The 25640-nt window shown below is 44.4% G+C and overlaps 2 protein-coding genes across 5 annotated transcripts in view; one reads left to right on the forward strand and one right to left on the reverse strand.

The window, feature by feature from the left end:
* Positions 1–8815: 8815 nt before the first annotated feature.
* Positions 8816–25463, forward strand: TYMS (thymidylate synthetase). 2 transcript variants are annotated; one of them, XM_058556856.1, is made up of 8 exons: positions 8816–9026; positions 10780–10853; positions 13109–13283; positions 15646–15747; positions 16916–17091; positions 17724–17795; positions 23720–23821; positions 24340–25463. In XM_058556856.1, exons 1-8 carry the CDS (start codon positions 8831–8833, stop codon positions 24499–24501), a joined length of 1059 nt encoding a protein of 352 aa, XP_058412839.1. In that variant the 5' UTR covers positions 8816–8830; the 3' UTR covers positions 24502–25463. The 2 variants fall into 2 exon arrangements, with proteins under 2 accessions (XP_058412839.1, XP_058412840.1); XM_058556857.1 differs by lacking the exons at positions 23720–23821; positions 24340–25463 and adding an exon at positions 18954–19274.
* ENOSF1 (enolase superfamily member 1) overlaps positions 21793–25640 on the reverse strand; it is a 28635-nt gene continuing 24787 nt past the window's right edge. For 2 of the 3 annotated variants that reach the window (XM_058556852.1, XM_058556855.1), the window contains 4 exons: positions 25187–25316; positions 24818–24917; positions 23045–23126; positions 21793–22199 (listed from right to left, as the gene is read on the reverse strand). In XM_058556852.1, the coding sequence (XP_058412835.1) occupies positions 22098–22199; positions 23045–23126; positions 24818–24917; positions 25187–25316 (414 nt within the window). In that variant the 3' untranslated portion in view covers positions 21793–22097. The remainder of the gene's footprint in view (positions 22200–23044; positions 23127–24817; positions 24918–25186; positions 25317–25640) is intronic. The other variant, XM_058556853.1, reaches the window with a different exon arrangement.

Raw genomic sequence — 25640 nt, forward strand, 5'->3', positions numbered from 1 at the left:
AGATTATCCAATTTGTTGGCATATATGTTTTCATTTTATTCTCTTATAATCTTTTGTATTTCTGAGGTGTTCGTTGTAATTTCTCCTCTTTCATTTCTGATTTTACTTATTTGAGCCCTCTCTCTTTTTTTCTTGTTGAGTCTAGCTAAAGGTTTGTCATTTTGGTTTATCTTTACAAAGAACAAGTTCTTGGTTTTATTAATTTTTTCTACTGTTTTTTTAGTCTCTATTTCATTTATTTCTGCTCTGATTTTTATTATTTCCCTTCTTCTACTGATTTTGGGCTTTGTGTGTTCTTCTTTTTCCGGTTCCTTTAGGTGTGCTGTTAGATTGTTTATTTGAGATTTTTCTTGCTTGTTGAGATAGGCCTGCATTGCTATGAACTTCCCTCTTAGAACCGCTTTTGCTGTATCCCATAAATTCTGGCATGTCATATTTTCATTTTCACTTTCTCCAGGTATTTTTGATTTCTGCTTCGATTTCTTCATTGACCCAATCGTTGTTCAGTAGCATTTTGTTTAATCTCCACATATTTTTGGCTTTTCTGTTTTTCTTCCCATAGTTGATTTCTAGTTTCATACCGTTGTGGTCAGAAAAGATGCTTGCTATTATTTCAGTTGTCTTAAATTTATTGAGACTTGTTTTGTGGCCTAATATGTGATCAATCCTGGAGAATGTTCCATGTGCATTTGAAAAGAGTGTATACTCTTTGGTTTTTGGATGACATGTTCTGTATATATCTACTAGGTCCATCTGTTCAAGTGTGCCATTTAAGGCCAAGGTTTCCTTATTGATCTTCTGTTTGGATGATCTATCCATTGGTGTAAGTGGAGTGTTCAAGTCCCCTACTATTATTGCATTACTGTCTATTTCTCCTTTTATGTCTGTTAATAATTGCTTTATATATTTAGGTGTTTGTATGTTGGGTGCGTAGATATTTACAAGTGTTATATCCTCTTGTTGGATTGTTCCCTTGATCATTATGTAGTGCCCTTCTTTGTCTCCTGCTACAGTTTTTGTTTTAAAGTCTATTTTGTCTGATATGAGTATTGCTACCCCAGCTTTCTTTTCAACGCCATTTGCGTGGAGGATCTTTTTCCATCCCATCACTTTCAGTTTGTGAGTATCTCTAGGTCTGAAGTGTGTCTCTTGTATGCAGCATATATATGGGTCTTGTTTTTTTATCCAATCAGCTACCATATGCCTTTTAATTGGAGCATTTAGTCCATTGATGCTTAAAGCAGCTATTGATAAGTATGCACTTACTGACGTTTTTTAACTTTTTTTTTTCTTGGTGTCTTAGTAGTTCTTCTCTGTTCCTTTCTTCTCTTGCTCTCTTCCCTTGTGCTTTGATGGCTTTCTTTAGGATTATGTTTGGGTTCCTTTCTCTTAGTTTTTTGTGTATTTATTATAAGTTTCTCTTTTGTGATTACCATGGGGTTCATATACAGTAACCTACGTATATTGCAATCTATATTAAGTTGATAGTCTCTTTAGTTTGACGTCTATCTGAAAACTCTACTCTTTAACTCCTCTTCTCCCAGATTTTATGTTTTGGATATATCTAACCTCTTTTTTGTGCATTCGTATCTTTTACCCTCTTATCATGGAAATAGATAATTTTTCCCATTTGTGATCTTCTCTTTCCCCCTTAGATAAGTCCCTTTACCATTTCTTGTAGAACTGGTTTCTTGGTGATGAACTCCTTTAATTTTTGCTTGTCTGAGAAATTTTTTCTCTCTCCTTCCATTTTTTTTTTTGTGTGTGTGTGTGTGAGGAGATCAGCCCTGTGCGAACAGCTGCCAATCCTCCTCTTTTTTTTTTTTTTCCTGAGGAAGACTGGCCCTAGGCTAACACCCGTGCCCATCTTCCTCCACTTTATATGGGATGCCGCCACAGCATGGCTTGCCAAGCAGTGTGTTGGTGCATGCCTGGGATCCGGACTGGCAAACCCCGGGCTGCCGCAGCAGAGTGCACGCACTTAACCGCTTACACCACCGGGCCGGCCGCTTTCCTTCCATTTTGAATGATAACCTTGCCAGGTAGAGTATTCTTGGCTGTAGGTTTCTTCCTTTTAGCACTTCAAATATATCATGCCACTCTCCTCTAGCCTGTAAGCTTTCTGCTGAGAAGTCAGCTGATAGCCTTATGAAGTTTCCTTTGTATGTAACTTGTCTTTCTCTTGCAGCTTTTAGGATTCTCTCTTTATCTTTAATTCTGGACATTTTAATTATGATGTGTCTTGGTGTGGGCCTCTTTGGGTTTATCTTGTTTGGTGCTCTCTGTGCTTCCTGTACCTGAATGTCTGTTTCCTTCCTTAGGTTAGGGAATTTTTCAGCTATTATTTCTTCAAATAGATTCTCTGCCCCTTTGTCTCACCCTTCTCCTTCTGGGACACCTATAATACAGATGTTAGTGTGCTTGATGTTGTCCCAGAGATCCCTTAGACTGTCCTCACTCTTTTTAATTCTTTTTTCTTTTATCTGTTCAGCGTGAGTGATTTCTTTTAGTCTTTCATCCAGCTCACTGATCCGTTCTTCTGTATCCTCTACTCTGCTTTTGAGTCCCTCTAGTGAATTTTTCCTTTCCTATATTGTATTCTTCATTTCTGATTGGTTCTTTTTTATATCTTCCATTTCTTTGTTGATGTTCTCACTGAGTTCATCCATTCTTCTCCCAAGATCAGTGAACATCATTATGACTCTTTGTTTGAACTCTCTGTCAGGCAGGTTGCTCATTTATGTTTCACCTAGTTCCTTTTCTGGGGTTTTGTCCTGTTCCCTTACTTGAAATTATTCTTTTGCCTCCTCCCCTGTGCTTGTGTCTAAGTATTAGGTAGGTCAGCTACGTTTCCTGCTCTTGGAGTAGTGACCCTATATAAGCAGGCCTTATGAGGCCTGGCAGTGTGCTTCCCTCTTGTCACCAGTTCCAAATGTTCCAGGAGTGACCCCTGTGTGGGCTACGTGTGTCCTTCTGTTGTGACCTGTTTCCTCTCCCTGTAGGCGCCCAGGGAGGCTGAGCTGTCCCCCATCCAGCTGGTTGTAATGCTCAGCTGCGTGTAGTTGTTGTGGGCCCTTCAGTCTCTTTATCAGGTGTGGGGAGCCCCAGCACAGTTGGCTGCAAGGTCTAACAGCATATCCTGTTCCTGTTTTTCTATTAAATGAGTAGGGTGCCAGCATGGCTGGTTGTTAGGCTCAGGGGCTTACATTTGCTACAAGCCTCTGGCCTATAAGGCTCTTGTCAGCTCTCTGAGGATTTCAGCTGGGTGGGGCTGGCCTCAGGTGTGGGAGCACCCAATTATTTTAGGCTTTGGAAGGTGGGGCCTATCCCCTATGTGGGTCTTTGAGAAGCACAAGTCTTCTGCAGCTGACAAGCCCCACCGCCCACAAGTCCACACACACAGTCAACGCCATCCTGTCCCACGTGCATGCCCCGACCCCCTGAAGTGGACCCAGTCTCTCCAAGGCAAGAGCCCCACACCCTCCACCAATGCCCCACACTTTCCACCTGCTCCTTGTGCACGCCCTGCCCCACAGAGGTGGACCCAGTCACCGGGCTGCAGAGAATCCAGTCACTAATCTACGCAGGCCCACAAGTTGCCCGAGGGCTTGTTGTTGGGTGGCGCCAGTCTCTAGGGTGGGCTGCCTGCCCTGGCTGAGCTGGATTAAATCAATGCTCTAGTGCGTGGGGCAGACCCTGGGCTAGCAGGCCACAGGGTGAACTCCAATGGCATCTGCCAGTGTCTGTGTTGGCTGACACTTAAAGCCATAATTTGGATCTTGATGCAATACAATAACGGGAGAGTCATTTGCCAGTATATGTCGCTAAATATTACATTGGGGATATATTCATAGTCAGTCTTTCAAATTATAAAAAGAAATGTAATTAAAGAGAGGGCTCAAAACATTTAAAGCATTTTTCACCCAGTCTTAAGCTATTTGATAGAAAGGCTTGTCAGAGAAAGTTAGGGTTCAGAGGCAGCCCATTGAGTACAATCAACCCCAGATGAAGATAAAGCCTTTCCTATCATAACTGAAGGCTATAACAGCCTATCCTATCAATAGGATACTATTGATAGAATCCTAGATTCCTTAATGTGCAGAAAATCTCAAATAAATAGAGCCTATTCAACCATACATTTGATATATTTGTCAGAAAAGGTGCTAAAAAATAAGTTATAAAGGAAATCTGACTATTTTATGGCCAATGAGCTATCAAAAACTTGTAGAGTGAAGAAAGGAAAGGGAGAGCCAGTCCTGATGGTCTGTCTTGTGGTTAAGGTTCGGTGGTCTCACTGTTTCGGCAGCCCTGGGTTCATTTCAGTGTTGTGGAACCACACCACCCATCTGTCAGTTGCCATGCTGTGGTGGCGGCTCACATAGAAGAACTAGAAGGACTTAACAACTATCATATACAACCATGTACTGGGAGCTTGGGGAGAAGAAAAAAAAAAGAGGAAGATAGAACAGCTAATAGAAGTGAGCTCAGGGCAAATCCTTCCCTGCCAAAAAAAAAAAAAAAGGGAGAGATCAGGAGCAAAGCAGCCAGGCAGTAAAATATCTTTGCGCGCAGGCTGACCTGAGCTTAATCCTAGCCGCTACCTTTTCCGGGCATGTGACTAGGCAAGATCTTAATCTCTCTAAACCTCAGTGTCTTTATCTATAAAGTGATAAAACTAATGGTTTTTGTTTTGTAGAGTAGTTGTGAGAACTACAGTAAATAATCCATAATGATAACCATCAATAAATGATAGCTTTGACTATATAAATATTATACTTAGTATCTGATTCATGGTTGGCTCTCAAACATGTTAGTTTCCTGCTTTTCTTTACCTAATTGTATCAATATTTTTGAGAGTTTGTTATGCAAAGAAAAGGGGAAGGTTTCTCTAGACCAATAATATTCAAATGTTTTTGTTCTCATACACCTTAAAAGGAACCTGAAAAAGTTATATACATATACATTCTCTCACATGATTTTTCAATATAAGTTGAAAGAATAGCAAATTTTAATTTTCCCATGTATTGTAAATATTAGCATTTTAAAAACAAAACTAGGGGCTGGCCCCGTGGCATAGTGGTTAAGTGCGCGCGCTCCACTACTAGCGGCCCGGGTTCGGATCCCAGGCGCACACCAACACACCGCTTCTCTGGCCATGCTGAGCCCATATCCCACATACAGCAACTAGAAGGATGTGCAACTATGACGTACAACTATCTACTGGGGCTTTGGGGGAAAAAAAGGAGGAGAATTGGCAATAGATGTTAGCTCAGAGCCGGTCTTCCTCAGCAAAAAGAGGAGGATTAGCACGGATGTTAGCTCAGGGCTGATCTTCCTCACAAAAACAAAAACAAAAACAAAAAAAACCAAAAACTATTTCATCCCTCTTTAAAATGTACCCAGTAGAATTGAAATATCATGGCAATTTGATACCCAGCATCATCCATTTAAACAAATATACAAACAAGTTTTTCTTTAACAGTAAGAAATTTTGTATCATTCCATTTTTTTCCTTATTTTCATTCTACTTTCCCCAGAGAATTTTATCCTAATGTAATATATTTTTATGCTTAAATATCTTTTATTGATCAGGAAAACGTAAATATTTTAACAATTAAAAATTTCCTGGGACCCAAAAATCCAGGTATCAAATATTCATTCTGGATTGAGTTATCATTTTAATTCTTATTTGTACATAACTGATCAAAATAGCATAAATACATTGCAAATTTCTATAACTATTAAACATAAAAAGTAAAATTTTTAACAGAATCAGAGCTGTTAATGAGAAAGAAGAGATTTTTTCCCCCAATAAGTTAATGGATCCATTAATTATTTCTTCCTAGAATGAGATAAGATTCAGCATCAATACCAGCCTTATTTTTCGTTTTTATAAAAAGATGCAAACGCTGCAAAGCCTTCTAGCATAAATGCCCTGGGGGTTGGAAGGCTATTTCCTCAGGTCCTCCTCTGCTGCTTCCTTCTCAGTGTTCAGGTCTCAGCTCAGATGTGACCTCCTCAGGGAGGCCTTGCCTGATGACCGGATCTAAAGCAGTCCCTCTGTAGCCCTTTACCCGGTTATGTGATCATCACGACGCGTGTCACTATCTGCAGATGTCTTGTTTGGGTACTTAACGCATTGTTCCCCTCTGCTAGAACATCAGTTCTATGAAGTCAGGGGCCTTGTCTGCTCCTTGTAGAGACGTGGCAGGCACTGTGATATAAATTCTTGTTGGTTGGATGAATGAATGATACGCTTGTCTGAGAGGACTATTCGTTTACAGAGCAGCCACTGAGAAAGGAACTATTTTCCCTGTATAACATCAAACCAAGATCCTTGGAGCACCACAACGGAAGAGGAATCTCCATGCGGGCAGGGGAGCCTACTCTTGCGTCTTAAGAGTCACCTTGTGGTACAACTGATATTCGACTGGAACGATTAAACTTGGCATAAAATAACAAAAGGAAAATAAACACACAGGGTAACGTGCAACTGGATAAGCTGGGAGTTTTCAGCCTGAGCTCCTCCCCATGGTTGGAAATGTGTGGAAATACTTTTTGGTTGGTGTGGGGACTGGCCAATAGCTGTAGCTAGTTGGCTTTCCACAGGCATGCTTAAGCCCTGCAACCTGCAGGACAATCCCCCCAGAAAGAACAGTCCCACCCCAAACCCTGAGAGCATCCCCGTGAGAAACTCCGCAGCTCCCGGCCGCTCAGGACCGCGCCGCCTCGCGGCATTTCAGCGTCTCACAACCAAGAGCACTCTAGCCCAGACAACCGGAGGTCCCATTCCCATCAGGTCCCATTCCCGTCGAAAGCCTGAGTTTCAGGTTTTCTGACCGAGCACGTGTCTCTTCCCAAATGGCCAATCAGAAAGAATGTCCACCCCCTCTGAGGACAGCCCACCACCACCTACCCTATCCAAACAATATAACAAGACAGGAGGCCCATGGTTCCCAAAGGAGATACAGAATGTTACTACACAAAATTGGGGTTCTCTTGCCTGATGTGCATAAAAAAAGCCGATTATTACAGCATCAGCTTTGGGAAAAGAAATGTAGCTTTATTTTGCGAGATTGATCTGCAAGGAGACAGTGGGCATGCGCGCTCAGATCTGTCTCCCCGATCCCGGGCTTGGTGCACAATTTATGGGATGAAGGGCAGGGCAGTCTGAAGTGTGGGGATAGATGATTGCAGGTAAGGAGGAGTGAGGTAATTGATGATCTGCGCAAACATAGTCAAGCTTCATGCCTCTTCATAGGATGCATGTTCACAAAATGGCGGTGTTACCATGATCTAAGGTTGGAGTTTTTAGCTCCTTGATGTCAAAAAAAGGCACTTATGAGCATTTGCGCAGGCCCAGTTGACAGCTTGGTGGTCTCAACTGGCCTTAATTGGACAAGGGGGTCTCAGTTCCTGAAGGACAACTCTTAATTACTCTGTTGATAAGACGAGGTCAGTTGAACTGGTCCTGGAGGGACTGCGGTTACAAGATGACTTTTAAAAACTGTTATTACACTGGTATGGCGGTGGGGTGGAGAAAGTGCTCGGGGAGGGGAGGAATCTACTTGGCCTAGGAAAGGCTAGCCTAGTATTGTGAGGGATTAAATAGATTTAAAACATCTGCTATCTTGTAACCCAATGCATTTCAGCGAGCGCTATGAAAAGGCCTTTGTGAGCACAAATAGCAAGAACACAGACTTTCCAACCACGAGGCTTGTGAAATGTTCCCTGAAACACTTCCTTTGTTTGTTCTTAGTATTTTTTTTCCCTCTAGTTAACCCAAATGTGCAGCTATTTTGTAAATTGTTTTTAGGATTCAATTTATTTTGTAAAGGCTTTGTGCCACATGAAGGCATGTAACATTGTTTTTTACCAAGCAGATTAGGTAGGGCGGCAGCTGAAAGATATTTATCTCCTCCCAGAATCTGTTTTCCTGTTACAAAAATTTTAACCTTGAATTTGAGAGGTGGACGTTAGCAGAAAGATTCCAGAATCTTGCACAGACAATAAACTTGAGTTTATCAGAAAAAAACCCATCGACTTTATTGAATGGCAAGAAGTAGTGTTTAATAAGTTTCAGCAGAGCCTACATCTTATTTTTCATAACCTCAGAAGTAGCAATAACAAAAAATTTATTGACCATCTACTATGTGCCCAAAAAAGTTGTTAATTCAAAAGACTGCTTATTGCATGTGCGACTCATTATCAAATAGTCCTACTCACCAGTGTTTATATTTTAAACATTTCACTAAAATTGAAAATTTTGTTATTAAAAACTTGAAAACGACTGGTTGTCAGGAACCATGTAAAAAAAGCTGCCTTTTTCCATTTGCTCCAGTTGCCGGCCTTCAGTGAGGACGGGGAGAAAACGGAAATGCAAATCACCTGACAGCATGTCCCTCTTACCTGTAGGAAACACATCTCAAATAACAGGGTTTTGTTTGTTTTTAGATTTTACGAACAGGTGGGGATTGTTCCAGGCTGCCCTTGATCAGTGAACCCGAAATTTTCCAACTAGAGCAGCCCTTTTCAGCCAATGCACTAAGATACAGGCTTTTAGAACTTCTTTCTAGGCCAAATGTTCTTAACTTTTAAAATGGGCTCAACGCGACCCGAGGCGGGAGCTAGTGGTTTCCCCCGGCGCCGGCGGCTCAGCGCCCTCCGGGGACGTGAGGGGGCGTGGTCGCGCGGGCGCGGGGAGGGGGCCCGACGACCCCAGAGCCGGAACGGGCGGAGTCGCCGAGAGGGTGGCGGGAAAAGAGGAGCCCGGGAGAGGCGCCGCCTCCTGGCCCGGCGCAGTCCCAGCCTCGGCCTCCACGCCGTCGCCATGCCAGCTTTCGGCTCCGAGCTGCAGCGCCCGCCCTCGCCGCCCGCCGCGCAGGAGCGGGGCGCCGAGCCCCACGGGGAGCTGCAGTACCTGGGGCAGGTGGAGCACATCCTGCGCTGCGGCTTCCGAAAGGATGACCGCACGGGCACCGGCACCCTGTCGGTGTTCGGCCTGCAGGCACGCTACAACCTGAGAGGTGACACAGGGGGGCCCCGGGCCTGGGTGGGCTCCGAGCTGCAGCGGGAAAGCGCTCGGGGGAGGCCGGGCCCCACGGTCCACGTTTAGTCCCAGCCTCGGTCCTCTAAGGTAGGGGTGGCATCCTTATCCCCGTTTTACAGACGCCGAAACTGAGGCTCAGATTAGAGCAAGGATTTGCGTAGGGTCACACGGACAGGAGTGACATCGCTGGGAGGTGACACCAGGCAGGTGCTTCTCACCCCGCTAGGCTGTCTCCCCCAAAGCGGGCACGGTCCAGTAGTGTCTGCCGCATTCTAGAGAGTGGGAGAGGATCTGCCCGGTCTTGACCAAGGGCGTGGCTAGAGGCCCGCGCTGTTACCCCTCCTCCTCCCTGCCGGCACTGGCCGTTTCGTTTTGCAAAGGTTTTAAAATTGGAGCGAAGATTATGTGGGTGGGGCAGCAGCGGCGGGAAGAGAGAGAACTGACAGGCGCGGGCGGGAACTTGTGGTTCGTGACCGTTTTTCCCATCCAGGTGGTCCCACGAACCGGCTTTCCTCTTAAACCTTGAAAGAGGAACGCGAGAGCCCGAGTAGTTCTTATTCGTCTTTTCCTTTAATACTGGATGGCTCCTGGGAAGAAGTGTCTCCTGGGGGTTCTTCGGGTCAGGCTTTCAGGGGACACAGGGGCGGGATGGGGATGGGCACGGGACATACATCCTTGACTCGAGTCTGGAAGGTGGTTTGAGTGGGAGACCCACTATTAGTGAAGCAGATTCACTGTGGTCAGGGGAGAAAGCCTCCACCCCACACCCAACTGGAGACTGGAAAATACCGCGCGCGGTGGCTCGTCTGGCTTGGACAGCTTGGGGAGTTTCATCTGAGCAGAGGCATCCACCTTCCTGCAGCTCCAGGCACAGTGGCCTCCAGGGAGCCTCAGACCTAGTTTGTACTCCAGCCCAGCTGCTTGGATCCTGGGCAAGTTACTTAACCTCTCTGGTCTTCAGCTTCCCCGGGTGCTCAAAACAGAGGCAATAATGCTCGTAGGCGATACTGATGAAAGTAGGTGCTTGAAAAATCTATTAATCGACTTTACAAAGGATACTGTGGACTGAATAGGTGCCAAATTTAGAGATAAGCTTTTACATTTTTATTTCTCTATTGCTTGTTGCAAACTTCTGTATTGCCTGTAAAATAACGCTGCCTCAAGGAGGGCTGTTTGAGGATTAAGTAGGATTGTGCATATAAAGTGTTCAAATAGTTACTATTTTTGGTACACTTAAAAAATAGAGGTCAATTTGCTTACAAATATTTAAACTATTCTTCAGTTTTCGCCAGGGCGACATCTACTATCCCCTGGTCCTGAGCGAGTTTTCCCTGGCAGGATAATCAGGGAGTGTCCTGGGAGCCTGCAGGCTCATCTAGGGCACATTTTGTGTGTTGTCATCACACCTCTGCGAAGGAGTCACACTAACTGGGTATCGGTTGGTAGTCTTTCCGTGTCTACACAGGCATCCCTGCCTGGCCCCGCCCCATGTGACTGTGGAAAGCTTGTGTGCGGTGGCAGGGGGCTCGGGAGGGCGGGCTTGGTCTGAACTGTGTCAGCAACTTGCTCTGCAGCCTGGGAGCTCCACCCTGATCCCGGCGCCAGCGTGGCAGGAGTGGAAGTTTCCCAGTTGCTCCTGTTATGTCCTGGGGCAGTTTTCTTCCACAGAGAAAGTTGGATGGCGTGTTCTATTTTCCTGTCTTAAGAGTATATGGCAAACTCTTTTTCAGATGAATTTCCTCTGCTGACAACCAAACGTGTTTTCTGGAAGGGTGTTTTGGAGGAGTTGCTGTGGTTTATCAAGGTAAAGAAGTTGCTGCTATTGGAAATTGACCGTCTGTTCTCAACACAGCACCAGTGAGATCCTTTTAATAAAAAGTCAGATCGTGTTGCTCCTCCCCTAAAGCCCATAGTGGCTCCCATTTCATTCAGTAAGAGCCAAGCTCCTTACCAGGGTCCCTGTCTGGCTCTGGCCTCCTTGCTAATCTTTGAGCACACAGGACGTTCCCGCCTGGGGTTCTGGCACCTGCCAGTCCTGCTCCCTGGACCCTTCTTTCCCGGCATGTATCATGACTCACTCCCTCACCTCCTTCAAGTCTGCTCAGTGAGCCTCTCCCGACCTCCAGGTCTAAGACTGCGATTACCCCCAAACACCCTCCTCCCTCCCCTCCTTTGTTTACTCCCTAGAGAAACCTCATCACCTGAGGTATAGTGGCTGCCCTCCTCCTTCCTCCCCTACGAGGGGGAAGGCAGACAATAAATAAGTAAAATGTACGTTCTGTAAGGGCAGAGAATTGTTTCTCTTGTTCACTGTTGTATCCCCACGGCCTAGATCACAGCCTGCCACATACTAGGCCCTCAACATAGATTGATCACTGAATGTAGATCCCAGCCATGTTCTTGTGTTCGTATAGTAACAAGCTGTACCTCTTCCAAAAAGCCGTGTAGGTACCCCGGGCAAGGTTTGCAGAGTGCCGTGATGACAGGCAGCGGCCACGCCTGGCTTCCCTTTGTTCTGACTCCTGGTCCAGACCAGGTCAGAGGATGCCTGAGGACATGGGCTCAGCTCTGGGCCGTGCTAGAAGTTGGGATTCCTTCTACAGAGCACTTCGTGTGGCTTGTATGGTCTTGAGCCAAACCAGAGATCCAAGACCTCTTATCGCACTTTAGAAAGGGTTTAGATTTGGATCCAATCTAGTCTTCCTTAGTTCTGTATTCTTGGGGTATTTTCTTCTGTGTTGGCCTATCTCCACTGACAGTGAGCCTCTAGTTCCACATACATCATCAGAAGTCTTAGAAGAGGACATCTGTAAACCAGCTAGAGCCCAGTCTGAGTGGATGGAAAGGGGAGACTTGGAGCAGTATGTGAAAGATCGAGAAATTATTTATTGGAAGTGAAAAAATTAGTGCAAAGTCAACAATAGAGGAGGAAATGAGATGCTCAAAAATAAAAATGCATTCACCAGTTTTATCTTAAAGCTTGAATTCAGGATTCTAAGAAATCCTCACCAGTAACACGTCAGACTCACCTCTGATAGAGTTATTCCATTAGTGACTCCATAACATATAGGAGTCAGAAGGTACCTGCATTTCAGGTGGGACCTGCAGGCAAGATGGAGAGATGGGGTCTGAGTGGTAGTTAATGTCTATTGAGCACCAAGTGTTTTGCTTGTATTATCTAATCCTCACAGTAATATGTGTGGTCAGTACTACTGTGTGCTCTTTTGTAGATGTGGATATTGAAGCTAGAGGGGTCAGGGAGCTAGTCAGAGGAGAAGGGAGGTAGAGGACAGGCACAGAGCCCGGGTGTGTGGGGCACCACAGCCTTGCTTGTAATCGTTACAGCACATTATACCCAGAGGCACCAGAGGCCGATGGAGTCTGTCCTTGAACTGGATGCATGATCAGGATACGGGTTAGGAGGACATGGGCTAAATCTAGTGAGATGAAATATAAGAAAAAAATATAAAGCTTGTACTTGGCACAAAAGAAAAAAAACACCCGAAAAACCAACTCCACCTTAACTGTGCAAGTACCAGTTGAGGGTAAACATAACTCTCTAGGTGGCACACTTCCAGATAAGGTATGTGACTGACACATTTGCCAGAAAAGCTAATACTAATGAGTCCAGTCAGTAGAAATATCCTATATTCCAGGTCTGAGATATACCAAACAGATTGCATGTGAGGCATTAAATTCATTTTGGAGCATCACACTTAGACACAGCACATTTGGTTAAGAAACACAAAACTGTCAGATACGGTAGGAATAATTAAAGGAGTTAGAGATGTGTAGTCTAGAAAATTTAGATGAGGGGAGTAGGGAAAAAAGATTTGAGAGGGTGGTTCTGAAGAAGGGATCAGACTGTTCTGGAGGCCCTCAAAAAGTTTGGGCTGGGACCAGCCTACTTAAAAAGGGGCTGTGCAGAGACGTGTCAAGTGCCTGTCCCCTAGCGTGTCAGCGAGGCTGGAGGCCCACTTGTTGGGAGGCTCTTGGGGCATCAGCCCCGATGGCTCAGAATTCACCTGGATGCCTGCCCTACTTTCCCATCTCTTCCAGGGATCCACAAATGCTAACGAACTGTCTTCCAAGGGAGTGAAAATCTGGGATGCCAATGGGTCCCGAGACTTCTTGGACAGCCTGGGATTCTCCACCAGAGAAGAAGGGGATTTAGGTCCAGTTTATGGCTTTCAGTGGAGGCATTTTGGGGCAGAATACAAAGATATGGATTCAGGTGAGGAGACACAGCGTTGCCTCAGATATCCTGAGTGCCCAAGGTAGCATGAGTTTGTTCCACTATTTCAAAAAAAGTCTGGGGCTAAGAAGTCAGTGCCTGGGGAGCTGATGTATAACTGACCTTGTGAGAGGCTGTTTGAGATTCAGGAGGCACAACTAACCCTCACAGAGGTCAGATCACACTCTTGGTGATTAGCACTGATTGGGTGTTTGGCACTCTTCTGTACCCTGTTTCATTGGCAGATAGCAACATGGTCGCTGTGTTGGGGTATAAGGTAGAAAGTTCATCTGGGGGACAAGACGCCCAGGGATTGCCTTGCTGCAGCTTTGGTCTCCCTTTTCAAGACTGAGCCACCCAGCACACTGGGTGGTGCTGATGTGACAGCATAGTTCTTGGGTCACCCTTTTCTCCCTACCCTGCTGCGGTGGAGGAAGATGAAACTTTTCACTCCTGGATGTCCACCTTCCTCTGTCACTTGATGGCACCACTTGCTGAGTGTCACAGAGCCCAGCCCTGGTCCCTTGACTCTTCCTATCCCACATGTCCTTAGGTCAGGGGTTGCAAAAGCAAATGCCTACCTTGGGGTGTGTGTCTGTGTGTGCATGCATATGGGCAGGAAGTAACTGTGCTAGCTGGGCAGAGACCAGTGGCCTGGGCCTGAGTCTCACCCAAAGGGGACAGTCACCTCTCACTTCCAGCTAGCTAGAGGGATTTGTTGTCAGAATTCTTCAAGCCTAAAATCTGCATTTTATGTGTGATCTTGAGATCTTTTGAATGTTGGCGTGAAAATTCAGTAAGTTTAAAATGCTGTACAGACTGGGAATAGGCAAATTCATAGAGACAGAAAGTAGGATGGTGGCTGCCAGGGACTGGGGAGTTGTTGTTTGATGGGTACAGAGTTGCAGTTTGGGAAGATGAAAAAGATCTGGAGTGGATAGTGGTGATGGCTCTACAATGTTGGGAATGTACTTAGTGCTACCGACTACACACTCAAAAATGGCTCAATGGTCAATTTATGTTATGTAAACTTTGCCACACACGCACACACAAAATGCTGTCTGGGCCAGACTCTTCCGCAGGTAAATAAATGGTCTGTCAGTTGTTAGTGTGCAACCTCTGTCCTAGGACGTCCTCAGGATTTGAGGCTGCTCCCCTGGCTTAATTGTGCCTTAAATCCTGCCTAGTGTTCAGTTATTTATTCTCACTCAGGGGCCTAATAAAATTATGACCTTAGTTTAGAGTTGTGTGAAAGCTCGGCTGTTGGATTTCAGTAGGTGAGTCTGTCTTTTTTGTTTATTTTTAAATTTTTATCCTGAAATAATTATAGGTTCACAGGAAGTTACAAAAAAATATACAGAGAAGTCCCTGTACGCTTCACCCAGTTTTCCCCAATGATAACATCTTGTATAACATCTCACATAAATCCACAGAGCTTGTGAGATTTCTCCAGTTTTCCATACACTTGTGTGTGTGTGCGCGCGCATGTCTGCAATTTTAGCACCTGTAGATTTGTCTAACCACCACCACAATCGGTGCAAAACTGTACCATCACAGTTCATCTTTTTTTTTAATCTTCGATATTACCTTTTTTGGAACTGTGATTGTAACAGGACTTTCTCCCCCCGCCAAATTAAGAACTACTGGACTAGAACATAGCCTGACACCAGTAAGTGGAAGTTTAAGCAGAGGGGATATGAAGCTCTGCTCTTCTCAGCTTCCAGTTCCACTGCAGAAGGAAAGCAAGGAATTAAGTCCTGAGATCAGAAATGGGAGAAAAGTACAAGGCAGTATAATAATTATAGAGGTTTCCTGATATTTACAAGTCAATAGGTGTTTAGCTGCTAAATTGTAATTTTAGTTGGAAGTGTTGGAAGGATAGTGTCTAGATCATAGAAAGGAATCCATAGTCCTGTTAGTTGAAACGTGTATGCAGCAGTATATTCTACTTAAGGTCTGGTGCTTTCTGTGGCAGTGAACTGTGCCAAGAATGGTTGATGGGTATGGAGACCAAGGCCCACGGGGACCACTGGAAGAAACAGATTGTTGAGACTGGAGGTTAGCAATAGGGGGAGGGGAAGGAGACGACAGCATGACGGACCAAATATTTACAGGACTTTTACATAGAAAAGAAAATAGATTTTGTTATGGCTCCAGAGGGCAGACCTAGGAGCCTAGACAGAGCCCTGAACTCAACATAACCCAACAAGATCTGAGGAATTCGTAGGGCACATTGGTTATCTTATAACCATGGGCCAAGGGGGACTGTGGAAGGACAGTGTGATAGATGACCTCCAAGGCTATCTCACGAGATGCTGTGATTAACGTGTGTATGTGTTCTCTCTTTTTGGCAATTCTACAGATTATTCAGGTCAAGGAGTAGACCAACTGCAAAAAGTGATTAACACAATCAAAACCAACCCTGACGACAGAAGAATCATCCTGTGTGCTTGGAATCCAAAAGGTTGAGAGCATCCCAGTCACCCTCTCTTGTCCTAACTGTACCGTTAGCACAAAGGGCAGCATTATGGCCTCATGCCGAGGCAGCCGGCGGGAGGCGGGCCCTGGGAACTGTGCCTGGCCACTCAGCTGGGTGTCTGACCCCCGGCTAATTTTTTTTAATTAATTTACTTTTTGCTGAGGAATATTCACCCTGAGCTAACATCTGTCGCCAGTCTTCCTCTATTTTGTATGTGGGTTGCAGCCACAGTATGGCTGCCCACGAGTGGTGTAGGTCTGTGCTCGGGGACCAAACATGGGCTGCTGAAGTGGAGCACGCCAAACCTAACCACTAGGCCACGGGGCTGGCCCCCAGATTTTAACTTTTTAAATCAGGGCAGATGAAGTTTCAGATCACCTCCACCTTGATATTATTAATATCTTTAACAACTGTGTTGTAAAATTAAGCTTTACCAAGGTGTATTAAATATCCAGAGTGGAATATTTGCATTTATAATAGAGACTTTGGATACAGGACGATGTTCCTGGGACACCAGCTTCCTGGGGCCCCTGCAGATGAGTTAAATGAGTTCCTTCTGTACTCGTCGTCTGCTGCCATGACAGTAGCACAAGTAGTTAATTTCAGCTCGAGTGGAAGAGCGTTGCTTCAGCGGTAGATGTACACGCACACAAGTCTCCTGTTGGTGGACAGGTCTCCGTCGACTCTGTGCCGTCCCTGGGACTGGAATGGTCTGCCTTTATTTATTTATTTATTTATTTATTTATTTATTTGAGGAAGATCAGCCCTGGGCTAACATCTCTTGCCAATCCTCCTCTTTTTTCTGAGGAACATGGGCGCTGGGCTAACATCCATGCCCATCTTCCTCTACTTTATATGGGACGCTGCCACAGCATGGCTTTGATGAGCAGTGCGTATGCCCGTGCCCGGGATCCAAACCTGCAAACCCTGGGCTGCCTCGGTGGAGTGTGTGAACTTAACCGCTACGCCACCAGGCTGGCCCTGGAGTGGTCTGCTTTTGACGTGAGGGTCCAGGGGGTCACTGCGGCCCAGTGGCTCTTTCTCTTGGTCTCCACTGTATGCATTGGCTAACTGTTTCTTGTTTTACTTTGCCTATAGTTATGTTCTTTAAAACCACCAGCCCTCCTCATTTTCCTCTGTGCTGGCTCTTCAGATCTTCCTCTCATGGCTCTACCTCCGTGCCATGCGCTTTGCCAGTTCTACGTGGTGAACGGTGAGCTGTCCTGCCAGCTGTACCAGAGGTCGGGAGACATGGGCCTGGGTGTGCCCTTCAACATTGCCAGCTACGCCCTGCTCACCTACATGATCGCACACATCACGGGCCTGAAGGTGGGCTGCCCTCGGAAGGAACGATTGCTGCCAGTCCGATGCCCTAAGCGCTTAGATTCTCTAACGTGGAAAATGTAATTTCAGAGGATTCAGTCTCTGATTAGTTTTAAACAAGAAATGAACTTGCTCACTTTGTAACCTTCCATGGAACTTTCCTGTCTTTGTGGTCTATATAAACTAACAGGTTTATATAGGTTGTTTATAGTACGAGACAACTTTTTTCAAAAGCTACACTGGTTAAATTCTTTATTTTCTAAAAAGCTTTGGGATGTCTGCATACTCTATATAATGCATGAGTTTGTTTTTTTGTTTTTTTTTTTTTTTTTGGTGAGGAAGCTTAGCCCTGAGCTAACATCTGTTGCCAATCCTCCTCTTTTTGCTGAGGAAGATTGGCCCTGAGCTAACATTCCTCTATTTTATATGTGGGATGCCTGCCACAGGATAAGGGCTTGATAAGCATTGCCTAGGTCTGCCCCTGGGATCCCAACCTGTGAACCCCAGGCTGCCAAAGTGGAGCACACAAACTTAACCACTATGCCATGGGGCCAGCTCCTATAATGTGTTTTTAAATGATGTATTTTAAAGGAATTGAAACTAACGTTTCCTATTCTGCTTTCTCCCATGGGGTTCAGCCAGGTGACTTTGTACATACTTTGGGAGATGCACATATTTACCTGAATCACGTTGACCCACTGAAAATGCAGGTAAGAATTCTGTCTGTCACCCTTTGGAGTTTGGTACCTTGCCTTGATAAAAGGTTGATTTATAGAACATTCCTCATGTAATAGGCATTCTGCTCGGTGCAGTGACAGGTAAGATGACCTGCTCCCACTGCAGAGCTTCAGTTGAGGCACGGGTGGTGGGCAGGTGGGCAGGGACGGGGCAGACACGTGCCTCAACCTCCACAGGCGCTTAATGTGACAGGTGCTGTAGGGTACTAAGTACCAGTACCAGGAAGGAAGAGCCACACTTGGACCAGGGGATTTGGGACCTTCCAGAAGTGGCATTTCAACTCGTATTTTTACTGGAAGCAGACCTTAAATACAAATGTTTTCCCTTAATTTTATGCTAAATACAGTACTTAGATCTGAACTTCCAAAAATCTGTCCATTCAAATCCATAAGTTATAGTGGCCCACAAATAATGATTTGAAATGACAATCAAGTCTGTGCTTAATGAACCCCAAGGAAAAAAATTTTGAACCAAAAACCTTTTAGCCTCTTCCAGATGAGATCCGGGTTTGGAAGTTACCCCTTTGAGGGAGCTTGGCTGCTTTTGATGAGAGGGTGACTTCAGGGCTCAACCAGATGCTTCTTTCTGGCTGTTTGCTCCAGTCTGGCTGTCTGCCGGACAGAATAGTGTGAGGTCGTGGCCTGTGTCCACAGCCTCCTTGCCACTGTCTGTTCATCCCAGAAATCCTGGCTTGCATCCCTGCCTGTGAATTGTCAACAGATGTCCTCCTCTTTCCTTGCTCTTTCTGCCAGGAAGTTGGGATAGGGGTCATGGGACTCAAGTAACCATACTCAGTGCCTACTGTGAGTTACACATACAAAAGTAAGACTATGTCTCCTCCTTAATAAAAATACCAAGAGCAATTGATTATGAGAACTTATACCTGGTGAGTATCCAGGCTCCCAACACCACCCTGTGATTCTGTGAAACACCCTTCACTTGGCACGTGTGTGAGAGAATCAGCTACACTCCAACAGTATTGCATAACCAGGGACAAGGTACCTAGTGTTACACCCTGTAAAATAATACTTTGTTAGTAAAATACTGTGTACTTGTTTCATGAAGGGACATGGGAACAAAACTGAAGCAGGTCATACAGATATGGCAAAATAATGGTCTTTTGTTTCTAGCTTCAGCGAGAACCGAGGCCTTTCCCAAAGCTCAAAATCCTTCGAAAAGTTGAGAAAATTGATGACTTCAAGGCTGAAGACTTTCAGCTTGAAGGGTACAATCCACACCCGACTATTAAAATGGAAATGGCTGTTTAGAGTGCTTTTAAAGGAGTTGTTTGAAGGACATTGTCAGTCTTGAGGGGTTGGACTGGCTGCCCTGGTGAAAGTTCTTTTTGTTCTAACCATAGAAGAAACTAGGTCAAAAATCTGTCCTTGACCTATCAGTTATTAACTTTTAAGGCTGTTGCCACTGGAAAATCTAACTGCTGGTTCTCTTCGTAATAAAAGGCCTTGAGTTTGGTTAACCCGAGGATGTATGAAAATGCTGAAACTGCGTAAAGTCAGGAGACTGAAAACTTACATACTCTTAACAAAAACGCATACATGCATTTCAATCCTATGTTTTTATGAAGGTCAATGAATTTCAAGAATTTTATAAGCTATTCACCCAGATTTGAGTGAGCTGAATAACATCAGTTATAATGATAATGTCTGGTTAGTGTGGTTATGAACGTTTAAAGTCATATTTGTTTTTTATGTTGCTATAATAAAGAAGTATTCTGGGTTGATTTGTATTTTTTTTAATTCTTTTTTTCTCATATTCTTTTTACTTTTTTTTATTTTTTAAATTTTCTTTTTATTGCGGTAACATTGGTTTATAACATTATGTAAATTTCAGGTGTACATCATTATATTTCGATTTCTGTGTAGACTACATCATGTTCACCACCCAAAGACTAATTATAGTCCATCACCACACACATGTGCCTAATACCCGCTTTCGCCCTCCTCCCTCCCCCCTCCCCATTTCCCCTCTGGTAACCACCAATCCAGTCTCTGTCTCTATGAGATGGTTTTTTGCTGTTTTTATCTTCTACTTATGAGTGAGATCATATGGTATTTGACTTTCTCCCTCTGACTTATTTTGCTTAGCATAATACCCTCAAGTTCCGTCCATGTTGTCACAAATGGCTGGATTTCATCATTTCTTATAGCTGAGTAGTAGTCCATTGTGTATATATACCACATCTTTATCCATTCATCCCGTGTTGGGCACTTAGGTTGCTTCCAAGTCTTGGCTATTGTGACTACTGCTGCAGTGAACATAGGAGTGCATGTGTCTTTACACATTTGCATTTTCATATTCTTTGGATAAATACCCAGCAGTGGAATAGCTGGATCGCATGGTAGTTCTGTTCTTAATTTTTTGAGGAATCTCCATACTGTTTTCCACAGTAGCTGTACCAGTTTGCACTCCCACCAGCAATGTATGAGAGTTCCCTTCCCTCCGCATCCTTTCTAACATTTGTTGTTTCCTGTCTTGTTAATTATAGCCATTTTGACGGGAGTGAGGTGATATCTCAGAGTTTTGATTTGTGTTTCCCTGATAATTAATGATGAACATCTTTTCATGTGCCCGTTGGCCCTCTGTATATCTTCTTTGGAGAAATGTCTGTTCAGATCCTTTACCCATTTTTTAGTTGGGTTGTTAGTTTTTTTGTTCTTGAGATCTGTGAGTTCTTTATATATTTGGATATTAACCCCTTATCAGATGCATGGTCTGCAAATATCTTCTCCCAATTGTTAGGTTGTCTTTTCGTTTTGTTGATGGTTTCCTTTGCTGTGCAGAAGCTTTTTAGTTTGATGTAGTCCCATTTGTTTATTTTTTTCTATTGTTTCCCTTGCCTGGTCAGACATGGTACTTGAAAATATGCTGCTAAGACCGATGTTGAAGAGAGTACTGCCTATGTTTTCTTCTAGGAGTTTCATGGTTTCAGGTCTTAGATTCAAGTCTTTAACCCATTTTGAGTTAATTTTTGTGTATGGTGTAAGATAATGGCCTACTTTCATTCTTTGGCATGTGACTGTCCAGTTTTCCCAACACCATTTGTTGAAGAGACTCCTTTTTCCATTGTATGTCCTTGGCTCCCTTGTCAAAAATTAGCTGTCCATAAATGTGTGGGTTTATTTCTGGGGGTGTTCCCTGTTGTAGTTAGTAGGCAGCAAAGCCAGGCATTATGACACTGTCTCGGTTGTGCTGAGTCCAAAAGATGCTTATAGCAGTAATGCTCCCCCACTCCTCCAGGGAAGGCTGCGTACCTTTGGATTGCTCCCAGCTGGCCACGAAGCACCATGGCTTGTGAAGTTGGGTTTTTTTCTCTCCAGAAAGGAATTTCTGCCTCTTTCACCTCAATCAGGACTGTCCCTTGTGTGTGGGTTCTTTTTATCGAGTTTTCAGTTCTCCCTTAGTTGTAAATTTGTTGTGTCCATGGGAGGAGGGAAGTTCAGAATCCACCTATGCCGCCATCTTGACACCTCTGTCCTGTTTTTTTAAAAATTCTATATTGCCATTATGCTCAATTCCTGCCTAAAATAGATTTAACTGAACCCCCTAAATAAACACATTGTATTCTTGTTTGGATACTGCTTAGAGAGTTAGCATATATTTTAGAAATGCTAACTAAACTATTTTGCCCTATTTTTCTGTGATTCATCTAATTTTAGCTGCATTTTATCATTAAAATAATGATTATTTAGGATAAAAGTTAAGAGTTATAAAAAAATAGTGTGAAATACCATTTGCCCTGGTTAGTTTTAGTATGGTGTGAATACTCTAATAATACACCTGGACTGTGCGAGCAAGGATGCTAAACCACTTTAGGGCTAATCACTGGACTCGTCACCTTTGTTTCATCCGGGTACCCCATGGTGTGGCAGAACTATTTTTATTCTGCTAATTTATGACAAGCGTTAAGTAGAATAAGGAATTATTCCAACAAATTGTGCAACAAGCTGCTTATTTTCAAAGTACAGTTTAATGTCTAGGCACCAGTGCTTAACAGAAATTTTTAAGAACATCTTCCTGGACTTGGAGTTAGTTAAATCTGAATTTGTTTAAGGATTAAGTAGGAGCAACTGTGTGTATTTGTTTAAAGAAAGAATGAAGTAACAGTTACTGAGCTGATGCTTGAGGTTAATATGACTTTCAGCTGAACTTGTTTTGACACGTAGAATCTTGTTTTTTCCTATTTTTGTAAAACCACACCCAAAAAATTTTAAGCCTTTTCAATGAAAAAAGAAAAAGGTATTAGGGCTGAACATTTAATTCCCTTGAGCAGCAAGGAGTTTCTTCCAGACGTCACCGTCCGGATATTGGTGCTTCTGTACAGAGTCTGTCTTCATTTCTGTGGAATAACCAGCATCCTGTCAAAGACAGAAAAGGGAGCAGTGTTAACCTCCTGGAACAAAAATCATTTATTTTATATATTTCTGCTGCTCCTCAAAATGCTTTTAAACCTAAGCCAGAGGAAACTAAATTAATATTTTAAAAATGAGTTTTCAAGTTGTTTGAAATGGGGGAGAGGGACACACTTTATTGGCTACTTCGCAGGATTAGTTAACTAATCAAACTGCCTTTGATAGCTTAACCTCTGCTGTTGAAAATGAGCCCCGATTCTCTTGAACATGATGAAGATAAATGGCCCAGATAACACAAGTGCAGTCAAAGCCTTTCAGTTCACTGACTTCCTAGATGGAGCCAGGTTTGGTTTGTTTTTGCACAAGGAGTGCATATATTTTTTTTTTTTTTAGATTTTATTTATTTTTTTCCTCCCAAAGCCCCAGTAGATAGTTGTATGTCATAGCTGCACATCCTTCTAGCTGCTGCATGTGGGACGCGGCCTCAGCATGGCTGGAGAAGTGGTGCATCGGTGCACGCCCGGGATCCGAACCCGGGCCACCAGCAGCTGGAGCGTGCGCACTTAACCACTAAGCCACGGGGCCGGCCCGGAGTGCACATTTTAAGGTGTCAGCTGGTAAGGAAAGGCAGGCATTAGAGAAGCCTTGTCAGGGGCAATTTCACCCCCAAGCCCTGACCTTCAGGCCTGGAGAATTGAACATTGACCAAAGAGCCATTTGTTTCTAGATATTGAAAATAAACTCTAAGGAGACAAAGCTTTGTGCTCTAGGGTCTAGCTCACAAGAACCAGTACAGGAGGGTTTGGCAGTGCTTTCTCAGGGATAAAGCCAAGCTTTCTGGCCAAGCTTACCTTAGGAGGCATGTAGGAAGCCTTCTTGATTATCACAGGATACCGGAAATGTTCGTGCAGGTGGTCGACATATTCACACATCCTAGGAGGAAGGAATCGGATCGGGGCAATAATGCCTTAAGTTAGATAATTCATGTGGTGCTGTTAAATAAAGGGGCAAGTACACTATGAAGAAAGGGTGGACTGGTCAAGGCTTGGCTAGTACCACGTGTTTCTCTGGAAATCCCTCAAGCTCTGTGCCTCAGGTTCTTTTCATCTGTAAAATAATGCAATGTGGGGGCTTGGATGAAATGAACCCTGAAAGGTTTTGTGACCCCAATAGGCATCAATTTAGACTCCATAAGTATCTGGGATTATTTGGATACCTTTAGCCAAAAGTTAGATGAATGGATTAAAATCACCAAATGGGGTCCTTTCCATACATGATTTAGAAGAGCAGATCAGACCAATCTATTCAAATTCGGTGTCAGCCACTTTCCAGTTTTGTGACTTGGGGCAAGTGACCTAACTCTGCTGCCTTACTTCAGTCATTGGTTAATGAACAGCTGTGACAGGCAGGCCATGTGCCTGGGGATACACAAAGGAATCTGCAAGAGAGGGCCTCATGGTTTCAGTGGACATAGATGCTAAGTTATTGACTTATCATGATATGTGCTATGTATAATCTATGAACAGGCTACAGATGAAGAACCAGCCCCATGGGAGAGGGCAGTTGGGCCTCAAAGAATGAACAGGAAACAGGTGTTCCACACAGAATTACAACGCAGAAGTGCGGAGGTGTGACAGCACGCGGTGTCTGTGTCTGGTGGCTGTTCTGCTTGCTGCGTGGCATTCCTGAGCAGTGAGGTCTGCTTTCAGGAGAGCAGCATGAGGCCCTTTCATCCCCTCTTGGGTGGTCACAGTGCGCTGCAGCCAGGGCTGACCCTCAAGACTTGCAGGACCTTTCAAGGTTGGTGGGAACTACCCCCTTGGTCCTGCCTTCAGGAACTGAAATGAGAGGGGGCAAAAGCAGAATAATAACCCAGGAATGTTTATTTTTTATAGTTTAAACTACTTCAAGCATATTAAAAGGCAGCATCTGTCGACTAACTACCCAGCTTAAGAAACCATTACTCTATAATTCAAGCCCCTGTACACCCTTACACGTCCCATTTCTCTCTCCCAGTCCTGAATTTGGTGTTTCCCTTTCCCAGGTGTGTTTTTATGCTTTCACTATATACTCCCAGTTATCTTTCTGCAATACTACATTTCATTCCAGGAGGAACTAAAAGCATAGTAAAGCCTTATGCTTGCAGGTGCGTGGAAGGAGACTGCCTGATTTAAAGCTCACCTGGGGCATGTGGAGAAATAAGACGGAACTAAATAAAGATGCAGTCAGATCACGTAAGACTCCAGCGTTAGGAAGAGGAGATGGGACGGAAGCAGAGAATTTACAGAGGATGAAAGCAGAGCTTTAGAAAGTCAGAAACAGGAGCTGGTTGAGGAAAGAGTTCTGGTTTCCACCTGGTTGCAAACTATCCCCGGCCCATGTACTTAGAACACAAAGTGAGTCGGCTACCAAGAACCTACCTCTCTAAATGGAAAAGGACTCTAGTCACTGGGGGGTCTCTGCTGTTACTGCCCCCCGTGGAGAAGTGGAAGCAAAACCAACTTGCCTTCAGTTATGGATGTGCCAGGGACAGGGTTCCTAGTGCCTCTGGTTGCCAGAGCAGAATTTTAAAAGATCTGGCCTGGAGCGAGGGACACTGCTGAAGTCAATGCCACGTTACTGACCTGTTTTTAAGGCTTGCAGAGACTGATATGAAGTCAAATATGATCAGGTGCTGTACCAATTCACAGAGGCCAACTCCACCCGCATGGGGGCAAACAGGAACTAAAATGAAGACGGATCTCTATTTAATGCCAAGTAGGGCAGAGAGGGAGCGGTGGAAGAGAACCCATGGTTTTTCTTATTGCCCACAGGTGATTAAAAAATTCATTAATATTTAGGAATGAGATTGCAGGATGAGAATCATCAAAGATTCCCTGATTAAACCTAAATGAGAGTTAGAAAGAAATCAAAACAGCCAAGTGCAGAGGGAACCACAGGTGTCCGATGGGCAGGGAAATGAGATGTGGTCTGCAGCTCCGCGGTGCCCTTACTTTCAAACTTTTTGGCCATCAGCAACACTGAGAGGTTCTCATTGACACTTCCCAGCCTGCAGCTGTCAATCTGGAGAAACTGCAGGGCTTTCACCTGGAGGAGTTGCTTAAATATCACTCTATTGTGGCACTGGAAATAGAATTAAAATAAAACCAACAGAAGAGTCAGCCTTGGCCTTCAGGTCTCTACACCTGGCAACACACCAATTCCAAGTCACTCATCAGTGGCCTTCAGGAAGCCCGGACTGTATTTATTTTTTATCTTTTTTGTGAGGAAGATCAGCCCTGAGCTAACATCCGTGCTAATCCTCCTCTTTTTGCTGAGGAAGGCCGGCTCTGAGCTAACATCTATTACCAATCCTCCCCCTTTTTTTCCTCCAAAGCCCCAGTAGATAGCTGTATGTCATAGTTGCACGTCCTTCTAGTTGCTGTACGTGGGACGCGGCCTCAGTGT

The sequence above is a fragment of the Diceros bicornis genome, chromosome 16 (genome assembly GCF_020826845.1).
Source record: "Diceros bicornis minor isolate mBicDic1 chromosome 16, mDicBic1.mat.cur, whole genome shotgun sequence".
Classification (NCBI taxonomy): Eukaryota; Metazoa; Chordata; class Mammalia; order Perissodactyla; family Rhinocerotidae; genus Diceros; species Diceros bicornis.

Coding starts and splice junctions, on each gene's coding strand:
- TYMS (XM_058556856.1), top strand. CDS start 8,831: ATGCCAGCTTTCGGCTCCGAGCTGCAGCGCCCGCCCTCGCCGCCCGCC. Junction 17,796..23,719: donor TTGACCCACTGAAAATGCAG/GTAAGAATTCTG, acceptor ATCTATGAACAG/GCTACAGATGAAGAACCAGC. Junction 23,822..24,339: donor TACAACGCAGAAGTGCGGAG/GTGTGACAGCAC, acceptor TTATGCTTGCAG/GTGCGTGGAAGGAGACTGCC.